Source organism: Oncorhynchus kisutch, unplaced genomic scaffold (genome assembly GCF_002021735.2).
Source record: "Oncorhynchus kisutch isolate 150728-3 unplaced genomic scaffold, Okis_V2 Okis09a-Okis19a_hom, whole genome shotgun sequence".
Classification (NCBI taxonomy): domain Eukaryota; kingdom Metazoa; phylum Chordata; class Actinopteri; order Salmoniformes; family Salmonidae; genus Oncorhynchus; species Oncorhynchus kisutch.
Window position 1 is genome coordinate 5,839,171 of NW_022261985.1, and position 18,723 is coordinate 5,857,893.

Here is an 18,723-nt window from a genome sequence, read left to right on the forward strand (position 1 = left end):
AGGGTAATGCTCTACAGAGGGTAGTGCTCTACAGAGGGTAGTGCTTTACAGAGGGTAAGGCTCTACAGAGGGTGATGCTCTACAGAGGGTAATGCTCTACATAGGGTAAGGCTCTACAGAGGGTAGTGCTCTACAGAGGGTAGTGCTCTACAGAGGGTAGTGCTCTACAGAGGGTAAGGCTCTACAGAGGGTAATGCTCTACAGAGGGTGATGCTCTACAGAGGGTAATGCTCTACAGAGGGTAATGCTCTATATATGGTAGTGTTCTACAGAGGGTAATGCTCTACAGAGGGTAGTGCTCTACAGAGGGTAATGCTCTACAGAGGGTAATGCTCTACAGAGGGTAGTGCTCTACAGAGGGTAGTGTTCTACAGAGGGTAATGCTCTACAGAGGGTAGTGCTCTACAGAGGGTAGTGCTTTACAGAGGGTAAGGCTCTACAGAGGGTGATGCTCTACAGAGGGTAATGCTCTACATAGGGTAAGGCTCTACAGAGGGTAGTGCTCTACAGAGGGTAGTGCTCTACAGAGGGGTAGTGCTCTACAGAGGGTAGTGCTCTACAGAGGGTAATGCTCTACAGAGGGCGATGCTCTACAGAGGGTAATGCTCTACAGAGGGTAATGCTCTACAGAGGGTGATGCTCTACAGAGGGTAATGCTCTACAGAGGGTAATGCTCTACATATGGTAGTGTTCTACAGAGGGTAGTGCTCTACAGAGGGTAATGTTCTACAGAGGGTAATGCTCTACAGAGGGTAATGCTCTACAGAGGGCAGTGCTCTACAGAGGGCAGTGCTCTACAGAGGGTAGTGCTCTACAGAGGGTAGTGCTCTACAGAGGGTAGTGCTCTACAGAGGGTAATGCTCCACAGAGGGTAATGCTCTACAGAGGGCAATGCTCTACAGAGGGTAGTGCTCTACAGAGGATAATATTCTACAGAGGGTAGTGCTCTACAGAGGGTAATGCTCTACAGAGGGTAATGCTCTACAGAGGGTAGTGCAGCCGATTATTCTAATGTTTTGCCAATTCATTAATGTAGATGTTAAACAGTGTTGGACTTATTGGGCAGCCCTGTTTCACTCCACGTCCCTGAGAGAAGATGTCTGTTTGCTTGTTGCCAAATTTAACAGCACATTTGTTTTTAGTGTACACTGATTAAATAACATCATATGTTTCCCTCCAATACCACTTTCTATTAGTTTATAAAAAAAAGACCTTTGTGCCAAATTGAATCCAATGTTTTTTTTAAGTCTATAAAACACGAGTAGATTGTGCCTTGGTTTACTTGTTGGTCAATTAGAGTGTGGAGGGTGGAAATGTGGTCTGTTGTAATGATCATTTAAAAAAAAAAAAAAAATCTGGTTCTGCTCAGGACGTTGTGTTCATGAAGGAAATGGTGTCGTCTGCTATTTGTGGTACTGCAGAGAATTTAACTCTTTGGACTCATCACATGAGCTGCAGGTACTGTTTATGATCTATCCTGTTGCCTAGTCACTTTATCCCTCCCTATATCTACCTCAATTACCTCGTACCCCTGCACATCAACTCACTACTGGTACCCCGTGTATATAGCCAAATAATTACCTCGTACCCCTGCACATCAACTCAGTACTGGTACCCTGTGTATATAGTCAAGTTATTACCTCGTACCCCTGCACATTAACTCAGTACTGGTACCCCGTGTATACAGCCAAGTTATCGTTACTCATTATCGTTATTCCTGGTGTTATTATCTTTTCTATATTTTTCTCTCTACATTGTTGGGAAGACCTGTCAGTCAGCATTTCATTGTTAGTCTACACCTGTTGTTTACCATGTGACAAATAACATTTGATTTGAGTCCTTATGTGTGTGTCTGAGTGCACGCCTCTGTACGTGTTTGACTGTGTGTGTGTGTGTGTGTGTGCATGCCTCTGTGTGTGTGTGTGTGTGCATGCCTCTGTACGTGTGTGTGTGTGTGTGTGTGTGTGTGTGGTGTGTGTGTGTGTGTGTGTGTGTGTATGCCTCTGTGTGTGTGTGTGTGTGTGTATGCCTCTGTATGTGTGTGTGTGTGTGTGTGTGTGTGTGTGTGTGCCTCCCTACCTGCAGTATCAGTAACATCTGTATGATAGAGGGGGGGACACGGGCGCGGGGGCGGGACAGGGCGTCCTCCAGCTTGATGTTCAGAGTGATAATGCTCCTGAAGTGAAGCAGGGCCAGCTGCTGCCGCACCGACGGCTCCTTACCCTGGTGGAGATTACACACAGAATTACACACAGAGATTAGCACACAGAGACTTGCACAGACAGACAGACACACACACACACAGAGAGAGACAGAGAGAGAGACAGAGAGAGAGAGACACACACAAGACAGAGACAGAGACAGAGAGAGATGAGAGAGAGAGAGAGAGAGAGAAGACACCTACACAGAGACACACAGATGAGAGGAGAGAGAGAGAGAGAGAGACACACCTACACAGAGACACACAGAGAGAGAGAGAGAGAGAGAGAGAGGAGAGAGAGAGAGAGAGAGAGAGAGAGAGAGAGAGACATACACAGAGAGAGAGAGAGAGAGAGACACACACAGAGGGACACAGAGAGAGAGAGAGAGAGACACACAGAGAGAGAGAGAGAGAGAGAGACAGACACACACCTACACACAGAGACACAGAGAGAGAGAGAGAGAGAGAGAGAGAGAGAGAGAGAGAGAGAGAGAGAGAGACACACACACACACCATGCTTAGGGCCACTCAACATTCTATTGTATGTTGAAATGCTTTTGGAAAATCTATCAAATTCTCCTAATTTGTTTTGAAAAGCTCTGTTGTGTAAGAATGTGCACTGGACTGTTCACAAAATAACGTACTGTTCAAGTGGCTACTGTATGTTGCTTTTTAGTTTTCTGAGTACAACGGAAACACTACAGGGAGAAGTAACCAGCGCTTGACTTGGGCAGGAGGTCACCGGAGCGGATCACCAGCACCTCACATGTTCTACTGCTGGAGCTGCTGCAACTAAACATAGACAGTACTGACACACAACATGAGTAACTGTACCTGTACTGGGTAGAAGATAGCCTGAAGCATGGACAGGACATCACAGAAGAAGAAGTCCCACGTCTCTGCCAAGGAGTCCAATAGCTTCTGACCTGGAGACAACCAGGAAGTCAAAATAACCAATCAGAAAGTAGCAATGGTGCTAATTAGCATGGACTCAAAAAAGTGTGAATGTTCTATGTTGTAATTTCTCATGGTTTGTCACAGATACAGATCCTGAAAACCACAAAAACCCCCTCTCTCACACACTGAGATCTGAGACCTGCTTGCGGCAGAGGGAATCCGGAGAGAGATTTAGTTATCAGTTAGCTGTTTCTGAGCAGTGCTGCCAAATGGCACAGTGGTGTGGGCCGCTGGGTCACGGTGGCAGGGAGCGGCTGGGTCACGGTGGTGGGGAGTGGCTGGGTCACGGTGGCAGGGGACGGCTGGGTCACGGTGGTGGGGAGCGGCTGGGTCACGGTGGTGGGGACGGCTGGGTCACGGTGGCAGGGAGCGGCTGGGTCACGGTGGTGGGGACGGCTGGGTCACGGTGGCAGGGAGTGGCTGGGTCACGGTGGCAGGGAGCGGCTGGGTCACGGTGGCAGGGAGTGGCTGGGTCACGGTGGCGGGGACGGCTGGGTCACGGTGGCGGGGAGTGGCTGGGTCACGGTGGCAGGGGACGGCTGGGTCACGGTGGCAGGGAGTGGCTGGGTCACGGTGGCGGGGACGGCTTGGTCACGGTGGCGGGGACAGCTGGGTCACGGTGGCAGGGAGCGGCTGGGTCACGGTGGCAGGGAGCGGCTGGGTCACGGTGGCAGGGAGCGGCTGGGTCACGGTGGCAGGGAGCGGCTGGGTCACGGTGGCAGGGAGCGGCTGGGTCACGGTGGCAGGGAGCGGCTGGGTCACGGTGGCGGGAGCGGCTGGGTCACGGTGGTGGGGACAGCTGGGTCACGGTGGTGGGGACAGCTGGGTCACGGCTAGAGCAGAGGGCTACTGGGTTCAACCATCTGAAGAGGACAAGTCATTTTGAAAGGGTTCTATTGTAAGAAGCTGACTGACACCAGACGAGGAACCGAAGAGAGGCAGTAAAGGGAGGGAGGAAGGATAGGAGGGTGAGGGACGAGGCCTGGTTCAAAGTCTTCAACAATGTCAAATCTCCCATCTGGTTGTGGTCTGAGGTCTGTGACGTTAGTAACACTTCCTGTCTGGTCGCCATGACAATAGCACTTCGGCAGAAATAAGCTGTGTACTTGATGTCAGGGTCAGGTGGTTTGAGCATCTTCACCACTTGACTATACCTCAACAGAGACGATAATGGGCCACAATAGGCTACATCATGACCAACCAGTACTTCAAACAGTACTATGACAGTACTTCAAACAGTACTACGACAGTACTTCAAACAGTACTACGACAGTACTTCAAACATCACTTCAAACATCACTTCAAACAGTTCTTCAACAGTATTTCAAACAGTACTACGACAGTACTTCAAACAGTACTACGAACAGTACTACGACAGTACTTCAAACAGTACTACGACAGTACTTCAAACAGTACTTCAAACAGTACTACGACAGTACTTCAAACAGTACTACGACAGTACTTCAAACAGTACTTCAAACAGTACTACGACAGCACTTCAAACAGTACTACGACAGTACTTCAAACAGTACTACGACAGTACTTCAAACAGTACTACGACAGTACTTCAAACAGTACTTCAAACAGTACTTCAAACAGTACTACGACAGTACTTCAAACAGTACTACGACAGTACTTCAAACAGTACTACAACAGTACTTCAAACAGTACTACGACAGTACTTCAAACAGTACTACAACAGTACTTCAAACAGTACTACGACAGTACTTCAAACAGTACTACAACAGTACTTCAAACAGTACTACGACAGTACTACAACAGTACTTCAAACAGTTCTTCAACAGTATTTCAAACAGTACTACGACAGTACTTCAAACAGTACTACGACAGTACTACAACAGTACTTCAAACAGTACTACGACAGTACTTCAAACAGTACTATAACAGTACTTCATACAGTACAAGAACAGTACTTCAAACAGTACTACATCTTTATTGTATTAGTGAGTAGTGCTACATCTTTATTGTATTACTAAGTAGTACTACATCTTTATTGTATTAGTAAGTAGTACTACATCTTTATTGTATTAGTAAGTAGTACTACATCTTTATTGTATTACTAAGTAGTACTACATCTTTATTGTATTAGTAAGTAGTACTACATCTTTATTGTATTAGTAAGTAGTACTACATCTTTATTGTATTACTAAGTAGTACTACATCTTTATTGTATTACTAAGTAGTACTACATCTTTATTGTATTACTAAGTAGTACTACATCTTTATTGTATTAGTAATGTAATATGATTCATACCTTCATAGAAACGCATTTTGTCCCTCAGTATCACCATTCCCTTTGTCAGCAGCTGATTCTGCAGAGGAGGAAAGAAAACAAGGATTCACATTCTACGACCAGGACTTTAAAAAAAATATATTAAGAGTAATGTTAGTAATATCAGAGTAATGTTGGTAATATCAGAGTAATGTTAATATCAGAGTAATGTTAATATCAGAGTAATGTTAGTGATATCAGAGTAATGCTAATATCAGAGTAATGTTAGTGATATCAGAGTAATGCTAATATCAGAGTAATGTTAGTGATATCAGAGTAATGCTAATATCAGAGTAATGTTAGTAATGTTAGTGATATCAGAGTAATGTTAGTATCAGAGTAATGTTAGTGATATCAGAGTAATGCTAATATCAGAGTAATGTTAGTGATATCAGAGTAATGCTAATATCAGAGTAATGTTAGTAATGTTAGTGATATCGGAGTAATGTTAATATCAGAGTAGTGTTAGTGATATCAGAGTAATGTTGGTAATATCAGATCATTGTTAGTGATATCAGAGTAATGTTAGTAATACCAGAGTAATGTTAGTAATATCAGAGTAATGTTAATAGCAGAGTAATGTTAGTAATATCAGAGTAATGTTAGTAATGTTGGCGTAACGTTACTATCAGCGTAATGTTAATATCAGAGTAATGGTAGTAATACCAGAGTAATGTTAGTAATGTTGGCGTAACGTTACTATCAGAGTAGTGTTAGCAACATCAGAGTAATGTTAGTAATGTTGGTGTAACGTTACTATCAGAGTAATGTTAATATCAGAGTAATGGTAGTAATACCAGAGTAATGTTAGTAATGTCGGAGTAAGGTTAATATCAGTGCTGAGGTGCAGAGAAACAGTCTCTTACCTGGAGGTATTCGGTGAAGAAAGATCCCAGCTCTGTCTTCAGTAGTTGCCTAGAAGAAAACAGCAGTTTAACATTCTGAACTGGGTGGACACACAGAAGTAGAGGCTAGACACACTATGCCACATTGTTCCTGTCTCCTTCTCTTTCAACACCTTCCTCACCCTTCTCACTGCTTCTCTCTCTTCCCTCACCCTTCTCACTGCCTCTCTCTCTTTCCTCACCCTTCTCACTGCCTCTCTCTCTTCCCTCACCCTTCTCACTGCCTCTCTCTCTTCCCTCACCCTTCTCACTGCCTCTCTCTCTTTCCTCACCCTTCTCACTGCCTCTCTCTTCCCTCACCCTTCTCACTGCTTCTCTCTCTTCCCTCACCCTTCTCACTGTCTCTCTCTCTTTCCTCACCCTTCTCACTGCCTCTCTCTCTTCCCTCACCCTTCTCACTGCCTCTCTCTCTTTCCTCACCCTTCTCACTGCCTCTCTCTCTTCCCTCACCCTTCTCACTGCCTCTCTCTCTTCCCTCACCCTTCTCACTGCCTCTCTCTCTTCCCTCACCCTTCTCACTGCCTCTCTTTCCTCACTGCCTCTCTCTCTTTCCTCACCCTTCTCACTGCCTCTCTTCCCTCACCCTTCTCACTGCCTCTCTTCCCTCACCCTTCTCACTGCCTCTCTTTCCTCACTGCCTCTCTCTCTTTCCTCACCCTTCTCACTGCCTCTCTTCCCTCACCCTTCTCACTGCCTCTCTTCCCTCACCCTTCTCACCCTCATGCCACCTCATGTCACTCCTCTGTGCCCTTTCCCCCCCCTAAGCCCACTCGCTCAGCCCAGCGACAACACCAACACCTTACTTGCTCTATGAACACTGTGTGGTACCCGACTTATTAAAAGTTAGGGAAATGGAGGATGTATTGGTCTAAGCCAAGGCATATCTATACACTGTGTTTACAAAACATTAAGAACATCTGCTCTTTGCATGACAGACTGACCAGGTGAATCCTGGTGAAAGATATGATCCCTTATTGACGTCAGTTGTTAAATCCACTTCAATCCGTGTAGATGGAGGGGAGGAGACGGGTTAAAGAAGGATGCTTAAGCCTTGAGACATGGATTGTATGTCATTCAGAGGGTGAATGGGCAAGACAAAAGGTTTAAGTGCCTTTGAACGGGGTAGTAGGTGCCAGGAGCACCGGTTTTGTGTCACGCTCCTTCAGTTTCTAGTGACACAGCTGTGGGAAGCATTGGAGTCAACATGAGCCAGCCTCCCTGTGGAATGCTTTCGACACCTTATAGAGTCAACATGGGCCAGCCTCCCTGTGGAACACTTTCCACACCTTATAGAGTCCACGCCACAATTAATTGAATGCTGTTCTGAGGGCAAAAGGGGGTGCAACTTAACATTAGGGAAGTGTTCTTAATGTTTTGTCCACTCAGTGTAGATTCCTAAACAGGTCCTCTGGCAGTGGTGGAAAAAGTGCCTAATTATCATCCTGGAGTAAAGGTAAAGATACAGGGGTAGCCTAGTGGGGAGGCAGGGTAGCCTAGTGGGGTGGCAGGGTAGCCTAGTGGGGCGGCAGGGTAGCCTAGTGGGGCGGCAGGGTAGCCTAGTGGGGTGGCAGGGTAGCCTAGTGGGGAGGCAGGGTAGCCTAGTGGGGCGGCAGGGTAGCCTAGTGGGGCGGCAGGGTAGCCTAGCGGGGCGGCAGGGTAGCCTAGCGGGGCGGCAGGGTAGCCTAGCGGGGCGGCAGGGTAGCCTAGCGGGGCGGCAGGGTAGCCTAGCGGGGCGGCAGGGTAGCCTAGCGGGGCGGCAGGGTAGCCTAGTAGTTAGAGCGTTGGACTAGAAACCGGAAGGTTGCAAGTTCAAACCCCCTAACTGACAAGGTACTAATCTGTCATTCTGCCCCTGAACAGGCAGTTAACCCACTGTTCCTAGGCCGTCATTGAAAATAAGAATTTGTTCTTAACTGACTTGCCTGGTTAAATAAAGGTACAATAAAATAAAAAACATGAGTAAAAGTCTACAAGTATTTGTATTTTATCAAAAGTAAATGTAATTGCTAAAATATACTTAAGTTTCAAAAGTATAAATAATTTCAAATCCCTGATATTAACCAGACAGCACCATCATTATTATTATTTTAAATGTACAGATAGCCAGGTGCACACTCCAACACTCAGACATCATTACAGATAGACAGAGGAACACTCCAACACTCAGACATCATTACAGATAGCCAGGTGCACACTCCAACACTCAGACATCATTACAGATAGACAGAGGAACACTCCAACACTCAGACATCATTACAGATAGCCAGGTGCACACTCCAACACTCAGACATCATTACAGATAGACAGAGGAACACTCCAACACTCAGACATCATTACAGATAGACAGAGGAACACTCCAACACTCAGACATCATTACAGATAGCCAGGTGCACACTCCAACACTCAGACATCATTACAGATAGACAGAGGAACACTCCAACACTCAGACATCATTACAGATAGACAGAGGAACACTCCGACACTCAGACATCATTACAGATAGCCAGGTGCACACTCCAACACTCAGACATCATTACAGATAGACAGAGGAACACTCCAACACTCAGACATCATTACAGATAGACAGAGGAACACTCCAACACTCAGACATCATTACAGATAGACAGAGGAACACTCCAACACTCAGACATCATTACAGATAGCCAGAGGAACACTCCAACACTCAGACATCATTACAGATAGCCAGGTGCACACTCCAACACTCAGACATCATTACAGATAGCCAGGTGCACACTCCAACACTCAGACATCATTACAGATAGCCAGGTGCACACTCCAACACTCAGACATCATTACAGATAGCCAGGTGCACACTCCAACACTCAGACATCATTACAGATAGCCAGGTGCACACTCCAACACTCAGACATCATTACAGATAGCCAGGTGCACACTCCAACACTCAGACATCATTTACAAATGAAGCATGTGTGTTTATTGAGTCCACCAGATCAGAGGCAGTAGGGATGACCAGGGATGTTCTCTGTTTAGTGAGTCCACCAGATCAGAGGCAGTAGGGATGACCAGGGATGTTCTCTGTTTAGTGAGTCCACCAGATCAGAGGCAGTAGGGATGAACAGGGATGTTCTCTGTTTAGTGAATCCACCAGATCAGAGGCAGTAGGGATGACCAGGGATGTTCTCTGTTTAGTGAATCCACCAGATCAGAGGCAGTATGGATGAACAGGGATGTTCTCTTGATAAGTGTGTGAATTGGACCATTTTCCTGTCCTGCTAAGCATTCAAAATGTAACGAGTACTTTTGGGTGTCAGGGGAAATGTATGGAGTAAAAAGTACATTATTTTCTTTAGGAATGTATTGAAGTAAAAGTTGTCATAGATATAAATAGTAAAGTACAGATACCTCAAAAACGACGTAAGTAGTACTTTATTTATTTATTTATTTACCTTTATTTAACCAGGTAGGCAAGTTGAGAACAAGTTCTCATTTACAATTGCGACCTGGCCAAGATAAAGCAAAGCAGTTCGACAGATAAAACGACACAGAGTTACACATGGAGTAAAAACAAACATACAGTCAATAATGCAGTATAAACAAGTCTATATACAATGTGAGCAAATGAGGTGAGAAGGGAGGTAAAGGCAAAAAAGGCCATGATGGCAAAGTAAATACAATATAGCAAGTAAAATACTGGAATGGTAGTTTTGCAATGGAAGAATGTGCAAAGTAGAAATAAAAAAATAATGGGGTGCAAAGGAGCAAAATAAATAAATAAATTAAAATTAAATACAGTTGGGAAAGAGGTAGTTGTTTGGGCTAAATTATAGGTGGGCTATGTACAGGTGCAGTAATCTGTGAGCTGCTCTGACAGTTGGTGCTTAAAGCTAGTGAGGGAGATAAGTGTTTCCAGTTTCAGAGATTTTTGTAGTTCGTTCCAGTCATTGGCAGCAGAGAACTGGAAGGAGAGGCGGCCAAAGAAAGAATTGGTTTTGGGGGTGACTAGAGAGATATACCTGCTGGAGCGTGTGCTACAGGTGGGAGATGCTATGGTGACCAGCGAGCTGAGATAAGGGGGGACTTTACCTAGCAGGGTCTTGTAGATGACATGGAGCCAGTGGGTTTGGCGACGAGTATGAAGCGAGGGCCAGCCAACGAGAGCGTACAGGTCGCAATGGTGGGTAGTATATGGGGCTTTGGTGATAAAACGGATTGCACTGTGATAGACTGCATCCAATTTGTTGAGTAGGGTATTGGAGGCTATTTTGTAAATGACATCGCCAAAGTCGAGGATTGGTAGGATGGTCAGTTTTACAAGGGTATGTTTGGCAGCATGAGTGAAGGATGCTTTGTTGCGAAATAGGAAGCCAATTCTAGATTTAACTTTGGATTGGAGATGTTTGATATGGGTCTGGAAGGAGAGTTTACAGTCTAACCAGACACCTAAGTATTTGTAGTTGTCCACGTATTCTAAGTCAGAGCCGTCCAGAGTAGTGATGTTGGACAGGCGGGTAGGTGCAGGTAGCGATCGGTTGAAGAGCATGCATTTAGTTTTACTTGTATTTAAGAGCAATTGGAGGCCACGGAAGGAGAGTTGTATGGCATTGAAGCTTGCCTGGAGGGTTGTTAACACAGTGTCCAAAGAAGGGCCGGAAGTATACAGAATGGTGTCGTCTGCGTAGAGGTGGATCAGGGACTCACCAGCAGCAAGAGCGACCTCATTGATGTATACAGAGAAGAGAGTCGGTCCAAGAATTGAACCCTGTGGCACCCCCATAGAGACTGCCAGAGGTCCGGACAGCAGACCCTCCGATTTGACACACTGAACTCTATCAGAGAAGTAGTTGGTGAACCAGGCGAGGCAATCATTTGAGAAACCAAGGCTGTCGAGTCTGCCGATGAGGATATGGTGATTGACAGAGTCGAAAGCCTTGGCCAGATCAATGAATACGGCTGCACAGTAATGTTTCTTATCGATGGCGGTTAAGATATCGTTTAGGACCTTGAGCGTGGCTGAGGTGCACCCATGACCAGCTCTGAAACCGGATTGCATAGCAGAGAAGGTATGGTGAGATTCGAAATGGTCGGTAATCTGTTGGTTGACTTGGCTTTCGAAGACCTTAGAAAGGCACGGTAGGATAGATATAGGTCTGTAGCAGTTTGGGTCAAGAGTGTCCCCCCCTTTGAAGAGGGGGATGACCGCAGCTGCTTTCCAATCTTTGGGAATCTCAGACGACACGAAAGAGAGGTTGAACAGGCTAGTGATAGGGGTGGCAACAATTTCGGCAGATAATTTTAGAAAGAACGGGTCCAGATTGTCTAGCCCGGCTGATTTGTAGGGGTCCAGATTTTGCAGCTCTTTCAGAACATCAGCTGAATGGATTTGGGAGAAGGAGAAATGGGGAAGGCTTGGGCGAGTTGCTGTTGGGGGTGCAGTGCTGTTGTCCGGGGTAGGAGTAGCCAGGTGGAAAGCATGGCCGGCCGTAGAAAAATGCTTATTGAAATTCTCAATTATGGTGGATTTATCAGTGGTGACAGTGTTTCCTATCTTCAGTGCAGTGGGCAGCTGGGAGGAGGTGTTCTTATTCTCCATGGACTTTACAGTGTCCCAGAACTTTTTTGAGTTAGTGTTGCAGGAAGCAAATTTCTGCTTGAAAAAGCTAGCCTTGGCTTTTCTAACTGCCTGTGTATAATGATTTCTAGCTTCCCTGAACAGCTGCATATCACGGGGGCTGTTCGATGCTAATGCAGAACGCCATAGGATGTTTTTGTGTTGGTTAAGGGCAGTCAGGTCTGGGGAGAACCAAGGGCTATATCTGTTCCTGGTTCTAAATTTCTTAAATGGGGCATGTTTATTTAAGATGGTTAGGAAGGCATTTTTTAAAAATATCCAGGCATCCTCTACTGACGGGATGAGATCAATATCCTTCCAGGATATCCCGGCCAGGTCGATTAGAAAGGGCTGCTCGCAGAAGTGTTTCAGGGAGCGTTTTACAGTGATGAGTGGAGGTCGTTTGACCGCTGACCCATTACGGATGCAGGCAATGAGGCAGTGATCGCTGAGATCTTGGTTGAAGACAGCAGAGGTGTATTTAGAGGGGAAGTTGGTTAGGATGATATCTATGAGGGTGCCCGTGTTTAAGGTTTTGGGGAGGTACCTGGTAGGTTCATTGATTATTTGTGTGAGATTGAGGGCATCAAGTTTAGATTGTAGGATGGCTGGGGTGTTAAGCATGTTCCAGTTTAGGTCGCCTAGCAGCACGAACTCTGAAGATAGATGGGGGGCAATCAGTTCACATATGGTGTCCAGAGCACAGCTGGGGGCAGAGGGTGGTCTATAGCAGGCGGCAACGGTGAGAGACTTGTTTTTAGAGAGGTGGATTTTTAAAAGTAGAAGTTCAAATTGTTTGGGTACAGACCTGGATAGTAGGACAGAACTCTGCAGGCTATCTTTGCAGTAGATTGCAACACCGCCCCCTTTGGCAGTTCTATCTTGTCTGAAAATGTTGTAGTTTGGAATTAAAATGTCTGAGTTTTTGGTGGTCTTCCTAAGCCAGGATTCAGACACAGCTAGAACATCCGGGTTGGCAGAGTGTGCTAAAGCAGTGAATAGAACAAACTTAGGGAGGAGGCTTCTAATGTTAACATGCATGAAACCAAGGCTATTACGGTTACAGAAGTCGTCAAAAGAGAGCGCCTGGGGAATAGGAGTGGAGCTAGGCACTGCAGGGCCTGGATTCACCTCTACATCGCCAGAGGAACATAGGAGGAGTAGAATAAGGGTACGGCTAAAAGCTATGAGAATTGGTCGTCTAGAACGTCTGGAACATAGAGTAAAAGGAGGTTTCTGGGGGCGATAAAATAGCATCAAGGTATAATGTACAGACAAATGTATGGTAGGATGTGAATACAGTGGAGGTAAACCTAGGTATTGAGTGATGAAGAGAGAGATATTGTCTCTAGAAACATCGTTGAAACCAGGAGATGTCATTGCATGTGTGGGTGGTGGAACTAATAGGTTGGATAAGGTATAGTGAGCAGGACTAGAGGCTCTACAGTGAAATAAACCAATAAACACTAACCAGAACAGAAATGGACAAGACATATTGACATTAAGGAGAGGCATGCTTAGTCGAGTGATCAAAAGGGTCCGGTGAGTGGAGAGGTTGGTTGGTGATTTAGACAGCTAGCCAGGGCATCGGTAGCAAGCTAGCATAGGATGGAGGTCTGTTGTTAGCCACCTCCTGCGCTCCGTCAGTAGATTAGTGGGGTTCCGTGTGGTAGAGGGGATCAATCCAAATCACACAACAACAACAAAAATAAAAACAATAGATATAGTTATAGAGGCCCAAGAAGAAAACATAATAATAATAATAAAAATAATAAAAAAATTGTCCGATTGTCTATTCAGATAGCAGCCGGTAAGACAGCTAACGGTTAGCAGGCCGCAGATGGGCGTTCAGGTAACGTCGCGACGGAGGAACCAGCCGAATAACTCCTTCGGGTAGATAACGTCGGCAGTCCAGTTGTGAAGGCCCGGTGGGGCTCCGCGAAGGCAGCAAAACGGGTCCGGATAGGCGACTGCAGCCCAGGTGCGATTGATGGAACTCAGGAGTGATTGACGGAGCTTGCTAGCTCCGGAACAATTGATGTTTGCTCCGGAATCGACGAAGGCCGATAGTCACACGGATAGCAGCTAGCTAGCTGTGAGATCCGGGCATGAATGTCCAGAGAGCAGTCGAAATCCAGGGACATGGAGAGAAAAATTGGTCCGGTATGCTCCGCTCCGAGCCGCGCTGCGCCGTACAGAACTGGCGATAGACTTTCGAGCCAAAGGATAGCCGATGACCACAAACCGTGGTTAGCTGAACACCAACGACTTGCCAGTAAAGGAGCCAACTAGCTTCTGAACTAGCTTCTGGATTAGCTTCTGGCTAGTTTCAGGCCAGCCTCCTGGAGTTTCTGGCTAGCTTCTTGGAGGATTACAGATCTGAGGTAAATAATACTTTTTTATAAATATACATTGGTGAGGCGGGTTGCAGGAGAGTGTTTTGAAGATGAGTTGATGGAAAATAAAAATAAAATGTATGTGAAAAAGTTGTAAATATATATATATATACAGGACACGACAAGACGAGGACAAAAGACGTCTGAACTGCTATGCCACCTTGGAGACAAAGTATGTTTACTTAAGTACTTTACACCACTGTCCTGTGGTAGACTGGAGAGTAAGGCAGGCACTTCCTTTTTCACATCCCGTAACGAGAAGGTCACAGGGCTCCTCATAACCACACAGGAAATTACCCATCATGTCTTGTACAGCAGCAACGGACTGACAGAGTTTATAATCTGACTGGAAGACAGGGTATAGAGTCATGTCCAACAGCCTAGTTACGCAGCTGACTGGAAGACAGGGTATAGAGTCATGTCCAACAGCCTAGTTACGCAGCTGACTGGAAGACAGGGTATAGAGTCATGTCCAACAGCCTAGTTACTCAGCTGACTGGAAGACAGGGTATAGAGTCATGTCCAACAGCCTAGTTACTCAGCTGACTGGAAGACAGGGTATAGAGTCATGTCCAACAGCCTAGTTACTCAGCTGACTGGAAGACAGGGTATAGAGTCATGTCCAACAGCCTAGTTACTCAGCTGACTGGAAGACAGGGTATAGAGTCATGTCCAACAGCCTAGTTACTCAGCTGACTGGAAGACAGGGTATAGAGTCATGTCCAACAGCCTAGTTACGCAGCTGACTGGAAGACAGGGTATAGAGTCATGTCCAACAGCCTAGTTACTCAGCTGACTGGAAGACAGGGTATAGAGTCATGTCCAACAGCCTAGTTACTCAGCTGACTAGAAGACAGGGTATAGAGTCATGTCCAACAGCCTAGTTACTCAGCTGACTGGAAGACAGGGTATAGAGTCATGTCCAACAACCTAGTTACTCAGCTGACTGGAAGACAGGGAATAGAGTCATGTCCAACAGCCTAGTTACTCAGCTGACTGGAAGACAGGGTATAGAGTCATGTCCAACAGCCTAGTTACTCAGCTGACTGGAAGACAGGGTATAGAGTCATGTCCAACAGCCTAGTTACTCACCTGACTGGAAGACAGGGTATAGAGTCATGTCCAACAGCCTAGTTACTCAGCTGACTGGAAGACAGGGTATAGAGTCATGTCCAACAGCCTAGTTACTCAGCTGACTGGAAGACAGGGTATAGAGTCATGTCCAACAGCCTAGTTACTCAGCTGACTGGAAGACAGGGTATAGAGTCATGTCCAACAGCCTAGTTACTCAGCTGACTGGAAGGCAGGGTATAGAGTCATGTCCAACAGCCTAGTTACTCAGCTGACTGGAATACAGGGTATAGAGTCATGTCCAACAGCCTAGTTACTCAGCTGACTCGTTCCGAGGAGACTTAGTACTTTATTTCCCCCGACACGATTAAACAGCAGTTGAAATGCAACACATTGAATCAGTTTCTAAACTATAAATCATTGGGATAATTGGCCATGATGACAACGATCTTTGTCAAAGAACCGAGCTGCCCTTTGTTCTACCTGTCAAACAGCAGGCTGTGTGTGTTACTGTGTTTGGTCAGGTAGCTCCAGATTCAGGAAATGAGAGAGCTGTGTCTAAGTACTGTAGCACGTATCCTGGAAACAGTAGAATGTCTGTTGTTGTTGAGTTGAATCATTTATACTCCAGTAATCGGCAGGACTGACATCATGTCCCCAAGCCATCACATTTTATTAAGTCTGTAGATTGTGGTGTCCAATACAAACACTACATTCAGAAATGTAACACACACACACACACACACACAGCGCTCTACAGGATCGGGCCTGATGAGAAATAAGCCATGCAATGGAAACAGCCTCATTATGTTGAAGCAGAGAGTCATGTGTAATAAGACTATGGTGAATTGACAACATCATGGCATTACAGTCTGAAGTCCAACCATAACCCTGGGCTATGTCTAATGCAAGGAACAACCTCTTACACGCGCATCAGGGTGAATGTGAAGGGTGTGTGTGTGTCTGTGTGTGTTTGCAATGCATGCGTGTGTGCTTACTTGCTTGCTTACGTGCCTGTCTGCCTGTTTGATGCTTGTCTGTATGTTTGAACATGTCTATGGGGGGAATGGGGTGGGTAACAGCCCAAATGGCAAGTAACATATTAACATGGTTTGAGGCTCTTTGATTGATTGATAGCCAGACAGACAGACAGACAGAGTATCTACAGAAATCTACAGAAAGACTAGGATGTCAGCCCTGGACTCGTCCAGACCTACAGAAAGACTAGGATGTCAGCCCTGGACTCGTCCAGACCTACAGAAAGACTAGGATGTCAACCCTGGACTCATCCAGACCTACAGAAAGACTAGGATGTCAGCCCTGGACTCGTCCAGACCTACAGAAAGACTAGGATGTCAGCCCTGGACTCGTCCAGACCTACAGAAAGACTAGGATGTCAGCCCTGGACTCGTCCAGACCTACAGAAAGACTAGGATGTCAGCCCTGGACTCATCCAGACCTACAGAAAGACTAGGATGTCAGCCCTGGACTCGTCCAGACCCACAGAAAGACTAGGATGTCAGCCCTGGACTCGTCCAGACCCACAGGAAGACTAGGATGTCAGCCCTGGACTCGTCCAGACCTACAGAAAAAAACGGAAGTATCGCATTTACACAAGAATTCAGACCCTTTACTCAGTACTTTGTTGAAGCACCTGTGGCAGCGATTTCAGCCTCAAAACCTCTTGGGTATGACACTTCAAGCTTGGCACACCAGTATGTGGCGAGTTTCTCCCATTTTTCTCTGCAGGGCTCTGTTCACAAACACAAACACACCCTACAGAGCCCCAGGACAGCAGCACAATTAGACCCAACCAAATCATGAGAAAACAAAAAGATAATTACTTGACACATTGGAAAGAATTAACAAAAAAACAGAGCAAACTAGAATGCTATTTGGCCCTAAACAGAGAGTACACAGTGGCAGAATACCTGACCACTGTGACTGACCCAAAATTAGGGAAAGCTTTGACTATGTACAGACTCAGTGAGCATAGCCTTGCTATTGAGAAAGGTCGCCGTAGGCAGACATGGCTCTCAAGAGAAGACAGGCTATGTGCTCAATGCCCACAAAATGAGGTGGAAACTGAGCTGCACTTCCTAACCTCCTGCCCAATGTATGACCATATTAGAGAGACATATTTCCCTCAGATTACACAGATCCACAAAGAATTCGAAAACAAATCCAAGTTTGAAAAACTCCCATATCTACTGGGTGAAATTCCACAGTGTGCACCACAGCAGCAAGACGAGAAAAGGGCAACCAGTGAAGAACAAACACCATTGTAAATACAACCCATATTTATGCTTATTTATTTTATCTTGTGTCCTTTACCATTTGTACATTGTTAAAACACGGTATATATATATATATATATATATAATATGACATTTGTAATGTCTTTATTGTTTTGAAACTTCTGTATGTGTAATGTTTACTGTTAATTTGTATTGTTTTTCACTTTATATATTATCTACCTCACTTGCTTTGGCAATGTTAACACATGTTTCCCATGCCAATAAAGCCCTTGAATTGAATTGAATTGAGAAACAGAGAGAGAAACAGAGAGCGACAGAGAGAGAGAAAGAGAGAGAGAGAAAAACAGAGACAGAGAGAAAAACAGAGACAGAGAGAGCGACAGGGAGCGAAAGAAACAGAGAGAGAGAGGGAGAGAGAGAGACAGAGAGCAATAGAAGTGTATAGGTCAGAGGTTATACAGTATGTCACCTGACTCCCTCATTGAGGATGTAGAGGTCATTCTCTCCCAGGTCTTTCCTCTGGAACACAGCTATCACCGCATTGTGGATGCTGCAGGAACACACACACACACACACACACACACACACACACACACACACACACACACACACACACACACAACGGGAGACAGTGTTAGAGTACAGCAGGGGAGAAAGCAGCTGCAGCAAACAAACAATAGAGAGATGATCAGAACGTACAGTGAAATTATCACTCACACAGTAGTTTCACATACCCACAGCCATCCATCCATCCATCCACACGGCCATCCATCATCCATCTAGCCATCCATCCATCCACACGGCCATCCATCATCCATCTAGCCATCCATCCATCCACACAGCCATCCATCATCCATCTAGCCATCCATCCACCCACACAGCCATCCATCCATCCACACAGCCATCCATCCACACAGCCATCCATCCATCCACACGTCATCGATCTAGCCATCCCATCCATCCATACATCCATCCATCCACACAGCCATCCATCATCCACATAGCCATCCATCCATCTGTCCAGACATCCATCCATCCAGACATCCATCCATC

At 45.8% G+C, this 18,723-nt stretch overlaps 1 protein-coding gene across 6 annotated transcripts in view; it reads right to left on the reverse strand.

The window, feature by feature from the left end:
* LOC109880168 (proline-rich protein 5) overlaps nucleotides 1-18,723 on the reverse strand; it is a 50,003-nt gene that overhangs the window by 8,906 nt on the left and 22,374 nt on the right. For all 6 annotated transcript variants that reach the window (XM_031815409.1, XM_031815408.1, XM_031815410.1 and 3 more), the window contains 5 exons: nucleotides 18,140-18,220; nucleotides 6,317-6,365; nucleotides 5,433-5,490; nucleotides 3,035-3,126; nucleotides 2,080-2,223 (listed from right to left, as the gene is read on the reverse strand). In XM_031815409.1, the coding sequence (XP_031671269.1) occupies nucleotides 2,080-2,223; nucleotides 3,035-3,126; nucleotides 5,433-5,490; nucleotides 6,317-6,365; nucleotides 18,140-18,220 (424 nt within the window). The remainder of the gene's footprint in view (nucleotides 1-2,079; nucleotides 2,224-3,034; nucleotides 3,127-5,432; nucleotides 5,491-6,316; nucleotides 6,366-18,139; nucleotides 18,221-18,723) is intronic.